General features: G+C 38.0%; 2 protein-coding genes across 2 annotated transcripts in view; one reads left to right on the top strand and one right to left on the bottom strand.

Moving 5' to 3' along the window:
* The first annotated feature begins 757 nt into the window (after positions 1-757).
* On the top strand, positions 758-4532 carry LOC122350465 (selenoprotein P). The gene is made up of 5 exons (XM_043246945.1): positions 758-909; positions 1574-1801; positions 1942-2151; positions 2237-2354; positions 2938-4532. Exons 2-5 carry the CDS (start codon positions 1599-1601, stop codon positions 3487-3489), a joined length of 1083 nt encoding a protein of 360 aa, XP_043102880.1. The 5' UTR covers positions 758-909; positions 1574-1598; the 3' UTR covers positions 3490-4532.
* A 3498-nt stretch (positions 4533-8030) lies between these two features.
* Positions 8031-18508, bottom strand: part of ghra (growth hormone receptor a) — a 30318-nt gene continuing 19840 nt past the window's right edge. The window contains 8 exon segments of the mRNA XM_043247311.1: positions 8031-11775; positions 11778-12563; positions 13266-13335; positions 13531-13621; positions 13742-13895; positions 15256-15434; positions 15534-15700; positions 16583-16715. Of these exon segments, the coding sequence (XP_043103246.1) occupies positions 11467-11775; positions 11778-12563; positions 13266-13335; positions 13531-13621; positions 13742-13895; positions 15256-15434; positions 15534-15700; positions 16583-16715 (1889 nt within the window). The 3' untranslated portion in view covers positions 8031-11466.

Here is an 18508-nt window from a genome sequence, read left to right on the forward strand (position 1 = left end):
AAATGATTTCATAACATTTACTTCAAGTTAACTATTAACTTACAATAATCAGTGAAATGTGTGTTAACTGCATCTAAAGTGCATCACCAGGAGGTCAAACTGTCCTCCAGATCATGAGATGTGATAATGAACATTAACTAATTGATAAATCACGAAACAGAAGACGGGCCCGAGACTGTCTTTGAATGTTTGAAACGGGCTTTGGATGTTTCAAACGCTTGTCTTTCAAGAAAATGCGCTCTGTCGTTGTTGTTTTTTTCCAGATTTTGAAGAACGGGACGTTCATTAAAGTTCAGCAAAAAGACAGGAAGTTTCAAAAAGTTTCATCTCAGCAGGAAAAGTGCTGACACTAACCCAGCTGTGCACTGCTGCACAAACAAAGAATGACAGGATGCTGAGAGAGAACCGCACAGATGAAATGATTATTGATTCTGTATGAGCCAATGCTTTAATAGCCATGTTGCACAGCATGCTCCGAAACACAATTGGTTGTCTTTTTTTTCCAGTGTTGCACCCAGTCACCCCCCCACCCCCCTTTCAGCTCTCAGGGAAACAGTCTGGAATGCACTGTTCATTAACTGTTTACTATCTGGACGAGTGTTAACTTTGCTCTCTGTACCCACCCCCCCAATACCAATCCACTTAGACCTTTCCCCCCGGCTGAAGCTTTGTTGTCCGCTCAAGACAAATTATACAGAGGTTACAGATATTTACTGCTGATGCGTGTAACTCCTGGGGTGAATACGTGAGCTATTAAAGTTTTTGAAACGGGAACAGAGGGACCTTTGCCCTGCTTTCAGTCAGGAAAAACAAGAAGAGTATAAATAGGAGGAGCCGTGTGGGAGAGGGTTGTTTTTGTCTTCGACCAGCTCAGAAAGTATCGCCGCTGAAGTCTCTCAAGTAAAACAAGTAAGTCAGTCATCAGTTGTGAGATACAGATTTGTTTCCGTAAAACATCTTCTTCATCTGCTAGTTGTTACGCAAGTACTTAACGTTTAAAGTAGGTATATTAATGCGTTATAAAAAAAGTTTGCATATTAACTTGGATCTGAAAGCTTCTGGATGAACTATGGACCTTGTCCTAAACTTGCTTTCGTTGCTAAATAAGGGTTAATTGCCGTGATTACAGGTATGTGATTATTATATGGCTAATGCGAGAATGATATTTTTATATATAACTGCTGACAGGAATTTCGATATGTGCTGAGTCAAAATAAACTCGTTCCCCTGCAGAGTTTCCCTCTTGTTACAAGTTTTATACTATTTGTTCTTGTTTGCTGTAAAGCTTCTTCAGAACAGTATGCATTGTGAAACATGTTACAGAAGTAAAAATTCCCTGAATTATTTTATTAGTACACCATGCATATTTCATAGAGCTGTGACATTTGATATAAGAAGATACACAAATTGTAAAATAAACTAAACTAAAAGATACAAATTATAACAAAACAAAATGCACAAAAATATAGATTAAAAATGTTGTCGGTTGCCAGGTTGGAATTGTACCAGCATTTTACAATTCAAATGTCTTCAGTTCTTTCTGGATATGAGACTGTTGGGTCTTTGTGTTTAGGTTAGTGGGTCTGTTGTTTGGAGTCATGTGGAAGGCTCTCAGCCTCACCCTGGCTCTCTGCCTGCTGTCGGGCTGCAGTGCAGAGAGCGAAACAGAAGGAGCCCGCTGCAAACTTCCTCCCGTGTGGACGATCGGAGAGGAGGAGCCCATGAAGAACTCTCTTGGACGTGTGACAGTGGTGGCTTATCTCCAGGCCAGCTGACTGTTCTGCTTGGAGCAAGCATCGAAGTGAGTGCAGACTGTTTTTTTACTTTAAACTCAATTTCAAGCATATCGAGGAAAAACAGCAAAACGTTGACGAGACTGTGGTTTTCGAAACACATTCAAGGCGTATTTATCTAATCCAACTTGCTGAATGTCTCCTCAAGGCTCAACGACTTGCTCCTGAAGTTAGAGAACCAAAGTTATGTAAACATTAACTACATGGTGGTAAACAACCGAGACGAAAAGTCCCAGCAAATGCACCACTTGCTCAGAGAAAGACTGATGAATATCACCCTCTACGCCCAAGACCTCAGTCAGCCGGATTTGTGGCAGGCAGTAAATGCTGAGAAGGATGACATCTTGGTCTATGACAGGTTTGGCTCACCACTCATTCGGTTCGATAATGAACATGCCACTATATTACTTGATAATATTTCACTAAACACCTATTTCTGCCAGGTGCGGCCGACTCACTTACCATCTGTCTCTTCCCTACACCATCCTGAGCCACTCGCACGTGGAGGAGGCCATAACACGTACTTATTGTGATGCTATTTGTGGAGAATGCAGCGTTGAGGTAAAACAGCGGCGATTTTATATATAGTGTGCAATACTAACACTAGTATCGTAATGACCAGAATATTTTTTTCCTGTTTTAATTTACTCATCCTCATGTCTAAGCAATGTGGTGCTGAGAAAGATAAACTGTCAAGATCCAAAAAGCATAAAGAGGTACCATAAAAGAGGCCAGTGTAATCTGCGCACTATTATTTTATTCTCTAAAAATCCTCCTCCCTCCATCTAAATCTGATGCGCACATAAGTGGGGTTTTTTTTTACATAAACTCTGCACCATATTAGGAGAAAAAGGCGGGGCTAAAGAAAGCCTTTGTCTGTCCCTAAAGCGGTAGATTTGAATGCGTGCAAGCGAATACAATACACAGTAGCTCTTTTTCTTTCTAGGTGGTGCCATACTGAATAAATACATAATGAAAAATAAATAAAAATAAATATATACTGTATATCATGTTGAACAAAAAATTGTCTTTTGAAGAACTGTTCACTGAAAGGTTCATATAAGAACCCAAAGATGTTTTTCTATGGCAGTACATAAAGTAAATAAAGTATTTTCCTTTTGCCAATTTCTTCTGGTCATTGCAGAGCTCACTGCAACTTGAGCAGTGCAAGAAATCCACAGATGAGAATACACCAGCAGAGGGAGAACAGCATCCCCATCACGAACATCACGGTCACGAAGGGCATTCCCCCGACGGCGTGGAGAGGCACAGGCATCATCTTCACCATCATCCTCATCATCATCATCACCACCACCACCACCACGGCCAACAACAGGTTGATCTGGGTCAGCAGATCCTGACTCAGCTTGACTTCGGTCAGGCGGCCGTTCAGCCACCAATCATGAAACGGCCTTGAGCTAAGCACGCTAGGTGAAGAGTTGAGTACAGCTGACAGCAGGGGGCAGACGCTCCAGCCGCCAGCTGATGCTGACACTGACGACAGCTCTTTGGCGACAGCAACGGGCGCGTGGCAGGCCTCTGACACTGTGAGGGGGCTCTTCCAGCCTCCTGACGCTGACAGGGCCTGAAGGAGGACAACCACGTCAGGGAGACCTGACAGTGACGTCCCGTTCCAGAAGCTGAATGAGAGCTGTCACAAAAAGCCTGAGTCTGACCAGCAGGGGACGCTAGTTGAGTATGACAGGAGAAGTAAACAGGGCCGTTGGCTTTGTAACAATCTTGTCTGCTCACTAATAGCTTCACGTAAACATCAGTGAACCCCACGTTGCTGGTCAACGCTTTCGGTTAATTTTACCAACTAGTATTTACACCTCAGTGTGTGGAGGCACTGGACCTTGGCATCCCATTCAGAACAATTGGCGAATTGGTTATTGTTAGAAGGAAGATAAATCCTTCATGAACATCTAAACGTACTGTAAATTTCAGTTAAAAACGATAATGGGTCCAGTGTCTGTTTGTTTCTGAGAGTGTGTTAGGTTCATCATGTTAGTGTCTCTTCACCTCTAGATGCTTCGTGTGGCCTTTATGAAGGCAGGTGCGGAAACTATGCACTAGTGGCGTCTGTTTGATGTTAGGCCACACAGAGCAGAGGGCAAAGGTCATGTAACATCCTGTAACCATTATTATACCCAGTCAAAACTATCCTATATGAAAATTTGGGGTATTAAAATCTCTTTTCTTTTTTTTTCTCGTTGTTCTGGTATTCAGAAAGATGTTTTAGTTTTGCTGTGTGGAGACAGAGGTAGTAAAGTAGACAGGGAGATTCTGATTTAAATGTTTTATCTTAAGGACCAAACACTGTTGAATTATCTAGAATCTTTATAGGTATTTTTCTATAGTTGCTAGAACAGATGTTGTAAGGGAACTGTAAAATGCATTTCATGTTTGGCATTACAAAAATGTTAATAGATCATAGGGAAGTGCACAAAAATTGAAAATAAAATAAAATTAAAATTCACTACACATTTATTGGAGTGGAATTTGTATACTTAAGGGAGTAACTGGAAAAAGGTTAAGTCGTTGTTATCTTGGGAAAGATTTTTTGAAACATTTTACATACTTAATGAAGGTCTTCTGGAAAATCTAGTATAACCTAGAAGACATGAGAAACTGTATGAAAAATGTATGCTGTGACATAAGAATGTGAAACGCATGTGAAATGTAATAGAGGAAAAAATATGTTACTCAGATAAACTGAAATAAAGAAGAAAAAAAAGGTTTTTTTGTTTGATTTTCATACCTAAAAAATATGGAACAGACACCTCATACCAGTAATTTAAAATTGCATCTTTTGACTGAAAACTTGATAAATTTATTTATGTTTTTTTCATTAAATATATTCATTTATAAACACAAGCAATAAATAGAATTAATAGATTATGTACATATCTTATTAAATATTTTATTTAGATATTATAGTTATTAATATAATAAATCTATATATTATAATGTAATAAAATCGATTGATTCATTATTTTTTAAATAGATTGTCACGTGTGGCTTAGCGTGAAGGAGCACTCGACGAAAGTAAATCAACTTAGAAGAGTTTTAATCTTCTTCAAACGGACAAAATAATAATAAGCAAGCAGAACAAAACCCACACGTATAAACCTCGACGATCGGACCAACTGAACTCAAACACACAGGACTTAAATACACAAGGAAATTGACTAAATGAACAAGAAACAGCTGAAGACAATGACACAATTAACAGGAACGGAAGGTAGGGCACACGGAGCACGTGACACAAGACAAAAACAACAACAAACGAGTCCAAAGACGTGACATTCATAAAGACACTTTTTTATTATGAAATAATATAACAAATTATTTTTTTAAGAAAATAAATACTGGCAACGCTTTATTTCAGAGTGATCTTATTATATATCAACATGTAGTAATAATACTCAACCCTAACCATAGAAGTACTTAGTACTTGCGTCATTACATCACAACTATGGCACCTTTAAAAAAAAGTTAACGTAAATATTTTCTTACTTTAAAATTATCCAGTCTTTTATATATTATTTAGATATATTTAGATATGATTGCTACTTTAAGCATACATTTAATCGTTTAAATTACTAGACAATGTAATGAACGCTATACTTTCAGACCTGTTCTTTTTACCGCTTTATGTCGTTCCGACGTCCTCCGACAGATGGCGCGCGCGCACTGGTTCATCTTTCGTCCATGTTGCTTTCCCTTTGAGAGCCTCTCTAACATTTTTCTCCCAGACCTGGACTCATGAGCTGTCTGCAGTGTTTCCTTTTAGATCCGGTTTAGACACGCAGATGTCTCAAGCCATATACGCGTGGAACTTAAACACACAGTCTCCTGGCAGAAAAAACCAGGCAACAGGCAGAGAGAAATCCCCTCTTTTAACCGCTGCCATGCAACACCTAATTGCCAAATTAACTTAATTTTTCAGAAAATTACTTGCAGTATTAATAGCAAGACAGTGCTAGTGGCAGGCTAAGGTTCTCGATGCAGGAATCCACTTTAGATGGATTTACCCCAAATGAATGATGGTTTTAATGGTGTAATAATCATGTGTTATTATGACAATTTTTTTCAGATTTAAGATTTACCACAAATACCACAGTTAAACTTTGGTTAGTGCAGCAAAATCATAGTTAAAATCATAATCATGGTAATCTGCGGTTGCTATGCAACTATAATAACCACGTATTTGTTTATTTATTTATTCATTCATTATTTGTAGAATAACCACAGTTAATGTTCGTAAGGGCTGGTACTACAATATGTACATTTGAGCATTTGCACTGCCCTATAGTGTTTATAGAGTCATGAATCGGACGGTTTCTTTCGGACCTCACGATTTGCAGGATAGTAACCGGATCTGCCCGTTTCACTGTTTTCGAATCAGCGAGGGCGCCGTGGGTTGTGGACAAGCAATAATTCGACCCTGAAACATGTAGCATAAGATCAAGAATGACTTTCCCTCGTTTCAACAGCCACACAAACGCATCTCCGACTTCCCGATCAAAGCATGCGATGCAAAAGGTCAACAAGCAAGCGCAGAGGCAATAAATGGTCAGGGTGGGTGGCTTTGATAGGCTTAATTGGCCTGAAGATCCAGTGCAGGAGAGCAGAGACTCATGGCCAATTACTTACAATGTCCTGAGAGGCGGACTGTGAGAGTGGGCTACACAGATCCAATCAGCTTCACGCAGTGTTGCTAAGTACGCGGCGCTCGCCAAATTGCCTGATCTGCTTTCCCTATCAGCCGGGGTCCTGCTGCTTCTGTATCCACTTAGCAGAGACCGGAGAGCTTCTATCTGGTACTTGCTGGACGCCCGCTCTTCCCCTAGTTCCAGGTACATTAAGGCTTCTTTGCTGTTGACCTGGCCTTCATAATGCATCAGGCCTTCTCCACAGCATGGCTCTCAATGATGTAGTTAAGTTAGTCCGTCATACACACATCACACCAACATCATACTAATGGACCCCTCGTGCTCTAGGTTACAGTTTGTTCCTGTTTTCCATTACAACGCTGTGAAATGAGAGCGAACATAACTACCTGAGGTGTTGTGAACTGGATGTTACTGATGCGTAAGTGAGATGATTCATTTATTCATAAGTGTCAGGTCCATTAACACTCTGGTAGACCACAGAAACAGTAAAGGATATTTATCATATTAATAACACATATACATCACTCTGGACCACAAAACCAGTCATAAGTAGCACAGGTGTATTTGTAGCAATAGCCGGCAATGCATTTTATTGGTCAAAATGATAATTTTTTTTTTAATGCAAAAAATCATTAGGATGTTAAGTACGTTTTAACTAATATATTTATTCATTTTCCTGACAATAATTTATCAAAACCTAATTTCTGATTAGTTAAGCGCATTGCTAAGGACTAAATTTGGGGAAATTTAAAGGTGATTTTCTTAATATTTAGATTTATTTTTTACCATATTAAAAATATTTTACAATTTAATTGAAAAGCTTAAATTTTAGCATCATAACTCCAGTCTTCAGTGTAACATCATCTTTCAGAACTCATTCTAATATGATTTAATTTATTATTATGCATTATTATTATTATTGCAAACGGCTAAAACAGCATTTATTCGAAATAATATTTTTATAATACTGTAAATGTATCTATCATATCTGACCAATTTAATGCACCGGTAATAAAATAATTGTAAAAGATTCTAAACAATTTATGTTTTAAAATTATATTTAATAAAATAAATGTATGAAATCATTTGATTATATTACAATGATTTTATTTTATTTGAAAACATTTATAAAGGTAGAAAGTATCTAAAAAGGCACTACACTTTTCTTTACCTGTAACAGTATTGTGGACTACAAGTTTTGTAGAACTCATTTTTATGGCATATTGCTCTATAAATGTAGACTCCTGGGTGCCCATAATGCAAGTCTAACACTTTTTCTACTTTCATTTTCTACTGCTTGCTTAAAAATGAATCCCGTTCACATGCTGGAGGCTTTTTTCAGTCGTTGTTGCCAATCAATCCTGGGTTGAGGGCCATTTCTGTCTGTCCTCACCTTAAGGGGAAATTATGCCTGAAAAGCCAAAACATATATTTTCACAGTAATACCCAATCGCACAACACACACATTCACCCGGAACAATACACTAATACACGCACCAAGATTAATTTAACAGTCCAGTCCGTGCTTTTAAATAAACCAACAGCATACGGCCACAGATAATCTAATAGTTTGAAGCTATCTTTATTAAATTGAAGAAAACAGAACAAGCAAATGCTGAAAATTACGATCATTTGAGGTATGACGAACTCAACCAATTCCAAAATAGCAAACCGTACAAATGTTTCAACAACAAAACCTGAATCAAGTTCTTTGTAATGTCTCTAGTAATGCTCAGCGGTGTGCATCCGTAAGGCAAATACATCATTTGATGAAAAATTGGCACATAACTGCTCCAAAAAATATCTAGAGTCACATACAGGACTAACCGTACAGAAGATTAAATGTACTAGCATGTCTATATATTATGTGCATTTGTCACCTTGCATGTACAGACAGGCACTTAAGTGCCCGTGCATTTTAAGAATTTCGCAAAAGACAGAGATTCTTAAGAAAATGCTACATGAGAAGGAAAGAGAGAGGAGCAGCGCTGCAGGAACGCAACATACAGCAGAAGCTAAAATGCATATCGTACACCACATATCATGAGAGCTTAAGACATTTCCATTAAAACATGAACATGCTGGTTTCACAGCAATGGCAGCAGCAGAAGAGTTGTATAATACTTGATATTTCTCAATAAGGCAATATCTTTACATATAAAAGAATGGCACATTGCTTAGCACAGTGTTAAGATTGACTACATCATGTACAGACCTACTATTAATCATATATACACATAATAAACATGTGCAGGACTTCACAAGTGAAATCGTTACTCTTTATCTATGCTTACCGATTTAGCTTATGTACTGTTGTGTGTGTTTGTGTGTGTGTGTGTGTGAGGCACATAGAGTATAGGCTATTAAAAATCTGTCTTATATATCAGAAATATAACATATTATATGTGTATATATATATATATTATTAAATACTTTATATTTCTGCATTTCATAATATAAAAGTAAATATTCTGAACAGTTTTCTTTTTCTCCAGCTCAATATAAGAAAAAGCTAAATACTTTCTCCTGTACCATTTTTTTTTTTTTTTTAATCTCTACACCAATATCTACACTACATATATCTCTAATATGAGCTTCAGCATCAAGTCCTCCCCTCCGGCTCTTTGTTCAACAGTTTTTGGTCCCATATGTCTTAGGTGTATCTGTGTGTTCGCACAATAACAAAGGCTTAGCATCTTGGCACTTTATTCTACCGCGGACACAATAGAACGCTAAAATTGTACTAAATAAATTATTAAATCAAACAATACGCTTGATGAGCCTTAGCTGTTATTATGAAAACGCATACACTGCCCTCCAAAAGCAATTTAAAGGTGTTTTGTATTTAAAATCGATAATTTCTCAGTAAACAAAACTGTGGATCTGAGATTTAACTCCAGAAATTACTTGTGGACTTTCAAAAACGTTTTTAACCTACATGCAGGTTAAAAATAACTGAGCATTTTAGACTTTTCTCATACTAAGAAACAAACCGACCACAAAGTCTGCCCTAAACAAGTAGGTTCAAAGACTGGATAAGTGAACAAATTGTTTGGATTAGAATTGGATTTAATTTACAAATAGAGCTAAACAAGTCATTACTGAATCAACGTTCAACTCACTGACTCTTTCCCACTCTTTATTGGCGTCAATGGTTCTATATAGAACCTTAAACATCCATGGAATCTTTCAAATAAGTTCTTCAAAATGGTTCTTTTAGGAACTGTTCACTGAAAGGTTCTTTGGGGAACCAAATATGGCTCTTTTTTACGGCATTACTGCAAAGGCCTTTTGGAACCTTTATCTTTTAGGATCTAAATGGAGCTGAACATTATCACTGAATAACAGCTTCAATTTTGATTTGTTCATCACACAAAGCTTTCAAATCAGGATAACGTCATATAAGTCATATTAATGACTTTTATGGTTCTTTCAAATCATGGTCTATTGTTTTCGTGAACGATGAGGCTAAGATCCTCCTGAAGAATTAGTTTAAATATAGACTGAACTGAAATATAGAACTATTCCTTTAGCTTGAATATGCAATATTAATCATTAACAGCAAACTGTCTGTATGCCTTTAATATACTTATAATCAAAAATTATTTCTGAATCAGATGCTTTTGGAAGGCACTGCCGCTACAACAGACACCTAAAACAAGTCAGGACCCAGTATTCAAGCATCGTAGGCAAACCTAGGACCATTTAAGCTTGTAATCCATAGGCTCCTTCTTCACCATCATATATCTCCACTGTATTTCTCTAAAAACAGAGAACATGTAAAAGTCACAAAGCGCTCAAAATAAGCTCATCTACACAACTTAACAAGCAATACTTTTTCTGTACAAATTTATCAACAGCATAGAATTACATCTGTGAGAAATTCACTGACTGGGTTTCAAATATGTGGCTTGAGAACTCTTAAAAGTCTATGGTTGTAAATAAAAAAAGACTCTCCAGTTATTTTTCTTCTATTATAATGCACGATTTTGTAAAATAGCTGTAGTTAAAACAGCTTTTTATCCCTGTGTAAAGGCTGTGGTGCACAAGAGTATGCTGTTTCTAGAGGACATCACTGAATTAACTGTCCTGACAAGAATAATAGCCTTATTTAATAGCAAGTCTAATAAAACAAGTCCAAAAATTGGCACATCTTTGTTAGCTATACTGTAATGTAACTCCCATTGTAAATGCATGTATACATTTATAGTGTCTTCTTCAATATAAAACTGCTACATGTACAAAGGTAATACATAAGAAAACTTGCCATTCAGTTTGCATTGCACAGCATAGACTCTACAAGCGCTTTCTTTTGGCAATTCCCCTGGATACATCAATACAAATAAAGTAAATTTTTCAGTTTTTGAACAAGGTGACACCTTGCTCAGTGGGCTAATATTCTTATTACAAAAACCTGACTCAACATTTTCTAGCAATATTCTGAAATGTTACAGTCATGTATAGCGATGCTAAAATACACATTTGCACCTCAACCCCATTTTTTTGTGTTTTAGAATATTGAAAAAAGTTCATTTGCAGAGTTTATCCATCTGGCTATGGCAGAAGATAAAATGTGCAGGAAAGATGCAGCGCTCAAAATGGCTCCTATAAATCTGGGGAAGGAGGCTCCCTTAACAAAAATTGTGGCTCGTCCACAAAACTAAATATTTTGAAAACCTTAATATGTTTAATATTCCATATGTGAGCAAATCCAGGTTGAGGAAATCACAGTAAACCGATACATCTTCCACTTGTGTGTAAACAATTTTGTGTAAAGATATGTTTGAATTTATCTTACTGAATCTATTTCATCCCAATGCCACTGTAGCTCTAGATCTGTATCTCTGTAATAAGATAAACACATTTTCAAAATGGCTCTCAGACACAGCAAGCGAGCATATTTCTGTAGTCATATTTTTTTGCATGTAACCAGCTGACGTTTCTGATTGTAAATTGATAACACATTTAAACTCTCTCGGCGAGCTAGCGTAGCACTACTGCAACAGCAGACAGAAAAGAAACGCTTTCAGCTTCTTCCATATTGTAGCGTACAGCAGAGAAAATTCATGTGCGGAATTTCCATCCCGTGTCGCGCTATTCATGCAGCTTTGGTTTCCAGCAGTGAGAAGGTACAAGACAACCATGAACTTTGCGCTTTTTAGTCCCTTCATGGGGTCAGGTTTCCCAGAAGGTCTGGGGTGAGGTACCCCATGGGCATGGTTGGCATTGCTGGGAGGTGTTTGTTGGGGCTTTGAGAGCATATTGCGGGCTGTGAGGAAGGAGGATTCAGGAGGAGGCTGTGCTGGGCGTCCACTTCCTGCACTACAGTATAGTCTGACACTGGGGGCAGTATGGGGTCTGGAGGAGCTTCGGGAACAAGGTACGGCGTCTGGGAATCGCTGGTAGACACCAGGTACTCCCCGTTCCAGAGGTTCCCCTCACCAGCTTGGGTTGGAAATGTTTGGTATCCCTGCTCAGGTCCAGGGCTGGGCGGCACGCTGGCTGAAAGTTGCCAGGCTGTGTTCTCTGAGGTGTAGGCTCCATCAGAAACCAATTGGAATTGTATCTTCTTCTCATTCTCTTCTTCCTTCTTTTTCTCCGGAGAGCTGTTCAGTTGTCCAGGTGAAAGCACCACTCCTCCTGCTGATGTGAAATCGCTTACTTGGGCATAAAAGTCCATGTTAACCCAGCTGGGCACAGCGGGCTGCGTTTGAATGGGCGTCTCCTCCACTTCTGATGTCTGTTGGACGCCAAGGTCAGGGACGGACGAGCTGCTTCTGGAAACCAGAGGGTGGTTATCTCCCCGTCCAGAATGGCCAGGCAGAAGAGAAGCCAAGTCCTCGGGATTTGGCATTTCTGGGTCATAGCAGCTAGCACGACCCGAATCGTCGTCACTTTTGAAATTAAGGATGTGAGAAGAGCCCGAGTGGGACAAGCCCAGCAGATGTTGTGTGTCAGAGCTCTCATTCTTCTCTGCAGGGTCATCAAGGTCCAGCTGGATGAACTCCACCCATGGATCCTCGTGGTAGAAGTCCGGCTTGTACATATCCTGACTGCTCAGCAAAGAATTGAGCTGGTCAAGCTTTCCATTCTGTCAGAGAAAGAGAGAATATATGCTGCATTTAGACAGGACATACGTGATATATGAATAATACAAAAAAATTTAAATAAAATAAAACTGTGAAAGAAAAATACACTAAATAAAAAAACTGTATTTCATGCATTACATTTTTATGTGGGCATAGGTGTGTTTGCTCCTGATTGCTCTTGGGGTTTGATTGTTTACACTACACTCTAACATTGGAGTACGAGGGTTGTTTAATTAACAAGTCCCCAAGCTTTTTGGAGGTTTTAATAATTACAGGATAACACCCACGATATGTCAACAATTATGACCTTTTTAAAACAATCATGTTTTGTAGTGATTCATGCCATTTTGCAGCTCATGCTAGATTTGCACACAGACACAATCTTTTCGGTCTAATTTTATAATGCAACAATGATTTTTATGTAAGACTCTGCGTAATGCTATAATTTGTGTATTCAATTTTCATTGTTTTGCTGACAATTGCTGTAATGTGTTATATGACAGGAAACATTTCTTAAAATCTTTCATCCTGTCTTATTTATGAGCAAAAACACACTGGACAATAGATTTTCCATGCTCTTCATACTTATCACATGTTATTATAATTACTTATATATATGTGTTTGTGTGTGTGGGTGTGTGCGTGCTATAATTTACATTACATTTACATTACAGTAAAATTGTAGATGTTTAATGCAGAATTACCTTAAGCAGCTCTGGGTCGATGCCTTTAATTTTAGGTGCAGGAATAGGTGGTAAAAATATTACCATCAACCTGTGAAAACAAATGAGCAAAATTTTGTAAATGAAAACTATTATATGCACTTGTAATTGTAATTATTTTGCATTTCTAATTTTCTGTTTATAGCTTAACAAAATTTTTTGTGTAGAAATTATGTCTTTTATTTTGGATTGAAATATGATCATGTTTGTGAAACAAACTTTAAAGGGGTTTAAAACATGATCTCACCTCTGCTGCTGAGAGAAGATGAGGAGGACAAGAAGAATCGCCACTCCAAACACTCCAAAAATCAACACCAACATCATTGGGAATGTTGATTCTGTGCAAAGAAAAATGGTCTTTTCTTACCCTGGAGCAATTCGCTTAACTGATTCCTGATGGTTGAGCCGCACAGCTGCTTTTACTTTGTGCAAACAACAAGTTTCTGGCGTCGACTAACCTTTGCTTGGTATCTGTGCCACATGCACAATGATGCTGTCACTGAATTCTCCAAAGTTGTCAAAGGCTGGCATCTTGCAGCGCACCCGGACTTCATACTCACTGTCAGTAAGCAAACCGTAGATGGACTGCTGTGTGCCACTCTCCAGTTCCAGCTGCAATAAGACAGGATGAATACATAAGAAGAAGTACACAAGAAAAGCACAAAATTGAGTAATAAACTAGCATTTGTGAGTCATTACATTTACTCAGAGAGACAAATTGATATATGAAAATAACTGCACATTTTTTTTTCAGAGGCTGTCAATTTAATGTGCTGAGAAATGGTAAACACATTTAAAATGGATTACAGTGGACTATAGGCCAATGATACAGAAATAAAACAATGTGTAAAGACACATTTTTAACGCACATTTTAATAACAAAATGACTATTAAGTATCTTTGAGGGGATTTTCTAAACAAAATTTACTTACTAATTTGCACTAATCTAGCTTCATTTTAACCCACAAAGAGAATAACTATCAAAAACCTCACTAAAATTAAATCTTAACTCTCTCCAGAACACCAAAAAGCGAATGTACTTGTACGTGACCTCAGAAGGGCCTAACGGAATAAATGTAAGAGTGAATCATTCCCCTCTGATCTATTCAGGCCTGCCAACATACGGCAGTGATTTAACATGTGGCTTAGTGTGGTTTTTCGTGTGTCTGCTCAATCTGGGCAGGACTGCTGGGCAGGCCGGGGGAACGTGGCTGTCGGGGAGTTTAAACCAGAGAGCCCCTGAAGATCCTGCCAGATGCAAAGATCTCCCAGAACCAAGCCTGAATTACAGAGCACATATGACTGCTCTGGACCAGCGGTAACCCTTTTAGAAAGAGTGGATGGATACTGGCTTATAACGTGTCTCCAACACAAAATTGTATTTCTCAGAATACAATAAATAGCGTGGTATAGCCAATTTCCTCCACCGCAATGCCTGGGAGTATATAGAGATCAAAATGGCTACAGAATGTTCTGATGAACTCCACAAACTTACTTTTAAAGATGGAGTCTGTAGGTTTATAAACCAATTTTCAATTGTTTTTTCCCCAAAACAATAAGTTTAGAACAATTAGCAATTATCTCTGAACAAAATCATCACAGTTAAAAGAATCAAAAACTTAAATTCAATGCACAGAGACTGGAGTAGTTTATTTAATACACAAGTGACGTTTGCACTTAGAGTTTAGAGAATGTTAAGACTTTTTCAAAAAAATGTGCCAAAGCAATTAAGAAAAACTGAAATATGATAGCATTTGTATATTTATGCATGCTTTAACAACAGATAGGTAGATAGGAAAAATGTTCCTGTTTTCATTACATTACTTCTATCTACTGAAAGTGTTGCAATTTCGGTAGCTTGGTCAAAGTTCAAAACAAACTATATTGTGACTAAAATTCACGTGTAAGTCATGTAATAAAACGAGTCTCTCCCACAGACAATATTGTTATTAATAACATTTTTAAGACATACCACTTCCCAGTGGGAGGCGTTTCTGACCCGGTACTGAACCTGGTACACCAGGCTCATCCAGCCCATCTGCACATCTGCTGACGGAGGGGGAGCCCAGTGCACAAGGACATCAAAGTGCAACCCTGAGCGACTCGCATTCAGTAAAGTCCAGTTCAGTCCAATTGGTGGGTCAGGATGCACTGGCAAGGCACAAAACATTTGAAGTCACACTTCCAACATAGATCTTTCTGTAACCATGTATAAACCTTTATGGAGCAGTTTCACAGCTATTAACTCACCTATGTTCTCCACTGTAAAGCAGGCCTCGTCATAGGTTATGCTCTCACGAACTGAGCGCAGCTGGACGCAGTAGGAGGTCCAGATTTGTGTGAAGGTCTTGTTGAAGTAGCACTCGTTTTTCACAGAACGCGTGTAGTCTGGACACTCCTTCCACGCAGGGAGGGCACTAGATGCAACAATGTTATTAGATGTGTATATAAATATTAGACACCTCAGTACATTGCACTGCATGGATTTATTGGTAAATATATGCATAGTGGACTTCTATTTATTACGTAAATTATGATGAAAGCATTAAAGCACACAATATAGTGAAACGTGCTATAAATATTTTATATATTTATATTTTAATTGAACATAAATGTTTTACACCATGCAACAGTTAAAAGGAATAGCTCACCCCAAAATAAAATTTCTGTCATTAATTACTTACCTGCATGTTGTTGCAAACCTGCAAGACTTTCCATTCATCTTTGGTACATAAATTAAGATATTTTGGGTATTCCATTTTTTTTATGGTTGAACCACTGATGTTGCATGTACTATTTTAATTACGGCTTTGAAGGTGGCAGCTGTGTTGTTGTCTATGCAGGGTCAGAAAACTCTCAGGTTTTATAAAAAAATTTGTGTTAAGAATATGAAAGGTCTTACAGGTTTGAGTACCACTTTAGAATAAGGAACACAAACTCCTAATTTGCTGTTTATTATGTTAGAAAGGTAGTTATTATATTTAGGTATGATTTTTCAAAAATATTCAGGAATCCAATGTTTTGGCCATTAATCTAAAGTTTCAAATTATTTTATTATAGTATATTATATTAAATTATTATTCTTTATGAATTTAACATATTTCATTCATTAATTAAAGTTAATTTAAACTGCCTTCTCATGCTCCTATGTAACTCCTATGTCTCTCTATTTTGCCTTCTCTTTATCTGCACATGTGACAGTGACTTTGCAAGGTCTGCATCTTGGCAGGCGGAACGGCCTGTATTCATGAAATTAAATGCGTCCTCCTCCGCCCTGTCTTTCATTGTTTGTCTCTTACTTTTCTGTCTGGTAGAAGACCCTGAGATCTCCAGGCTCTGTGAGGTTCTGGAAGATGCCAGAGCTCCACCAGCAACGGAAGGTCTCCATCTCTTTGGAGAGGCAGCCCGTAAAATGAGGTCCTCTTGTTGGATCTGAAACAGGAAGAGAAAATTGACCGGGCTATAAAATAAATTAACAGCATGCATAAACAGGCAAGTAAACACATATATTATACCACATATTATTCTTATTATACACTGTATGTACAGTATATTTTCGTTTAGCTCATTGTCAGCTCTGTCCTCTGCAGTTAAGCTCCTCTGGTGCCAAGTTTACCAGCAGTCCTCTGCTTTTGCGCAGCCATAAATAAGCCTTGGAGGGTGCAATTGATTTCTCGTCCTCTATTTCTCCGCTCCTTTCCTAACTGCAGTATAAATCAGCAGAGCTTGGACGTGGCAGCAAATCCGCTAAAGGTATCAAGATTTTCTATGACAGTGTTTTTATTTTATCCCTTTCTAAATTGTAACTGTAAGAGTAAATCCAGGTTAAATTAATAGCGGCTTTGGGGATGAGAGGGCCGTTAAAAAAATCTAATTTACTCTGAAGAAACGTTTCTGTTTAGGATCCCCTACACACCCATTTTCCCCCATTCTCCTTCATCTAGCCCACGTCTAGTGACAACAAGATGTATTTCCCTCATCCCACAGCTGCTGAGCGCCACAAAACTGCACCGCGGTGACACTGGTCAGGACTGATCGTGTGGGGAAGGCATTTTCAGTGTGTGAGTTCACAAGCATGCATTCACATACACATAAAACATAAAAAAAATCACATTATCATGTGATTAAAAACAAATCTACTTTAAAATCACTTTACAGCAATAAATATCAATGCTTAATTGCAAAACAACTAGAAAAACAGTCAGGGTCCAAAAAGGACAAAAACCCAGAATGTACAATATACTGTAGTACAATGATATTAAATATTAGATCTTCAACAAATGGCACATAAAACTGTTGTTGCATGAAAAAAAAACTGAAAATGTTTCATCTTGGTTTTTGTGTAGGCTAAAAAATTAAAGAACAGCATATGAGAACAACACAAAGCTGCCTAAACCATCACTAGTCTGGATCTTCTCAGTGTCTAGAACTCTCTCTTCCCCTTTCTGACTCCCAAAACTCTGTTATTGCTACTCCCTCCCCCTCGAAATTCCGGCATGTGCAATAAAAGAGCCTGCTATGGAAGCGATTAGGTCTGAGATGAATAGATGATTTGTGGGCCACTGCGGAAAGGACGAGGACAGAGCAGATAGGGACATTATCGCCACTAAATTGTTCCTGGTCAATATTTGGTTTGGTGTTAGAAAGGGGGGAAAAAAACAGCACAACGGTCTTCGAGCACATACAATTTGCTCTCAAAAAATGTTGCAAAAGCAGCTGTAAAAAGGCCAAAATTCTACTTTGGGACCAGTTTCAACTGTGTTAGATGTCAGTTTGGGAAACATTTTATCGCAAACAAATCAGATGTGGTACAAGTGGAAAAATCACCAATGTGCTTTGGCTACGCTTTGGATGAGGTAAACTATAAAAGTATAAAACTCTCATGCAAAAACAGAATAGAATTTAAAATCATCATTTTTCTGCAAAACAACAATATTTAGAAGAGAAGGCAAATCGTTTGTTGGACGTTTTCACCACAGTTTCTTTTTATTGATAATTATACAACCAGGGAGTTGCAGTTTTTCGCGCATGAAGTTGGAACTATGAATTTAAACTTTTGAGCCAAAGTACTTGCGCAAAATAGAGCTCATCTATCATTCAGATGTTTGGCAGAGCTGTTGAATACTAATCTGTGTATGTGGTTCTGCAGGCGTGAATATTTTGGACCTGTGCGGACCAACGATTCCTACTCAAGAGACGTTGCAAATCATTAATGCAATATGGAT

This window comes from Puntigrus tetrazona, chromosome 8 (assembly GCF_018831695.1).
Source record: "Puntigrus tetrazona isolate hp1 chromosome 8, ASM1883169v1, whole genome shotgun sequence".
Lineage (NCBI taxonomy): Eukaryota > Metazoa > Chordata > Actinopteri > Cypriniformes > Cyprinidae > Puntigrus > Puntigrus tetrazona.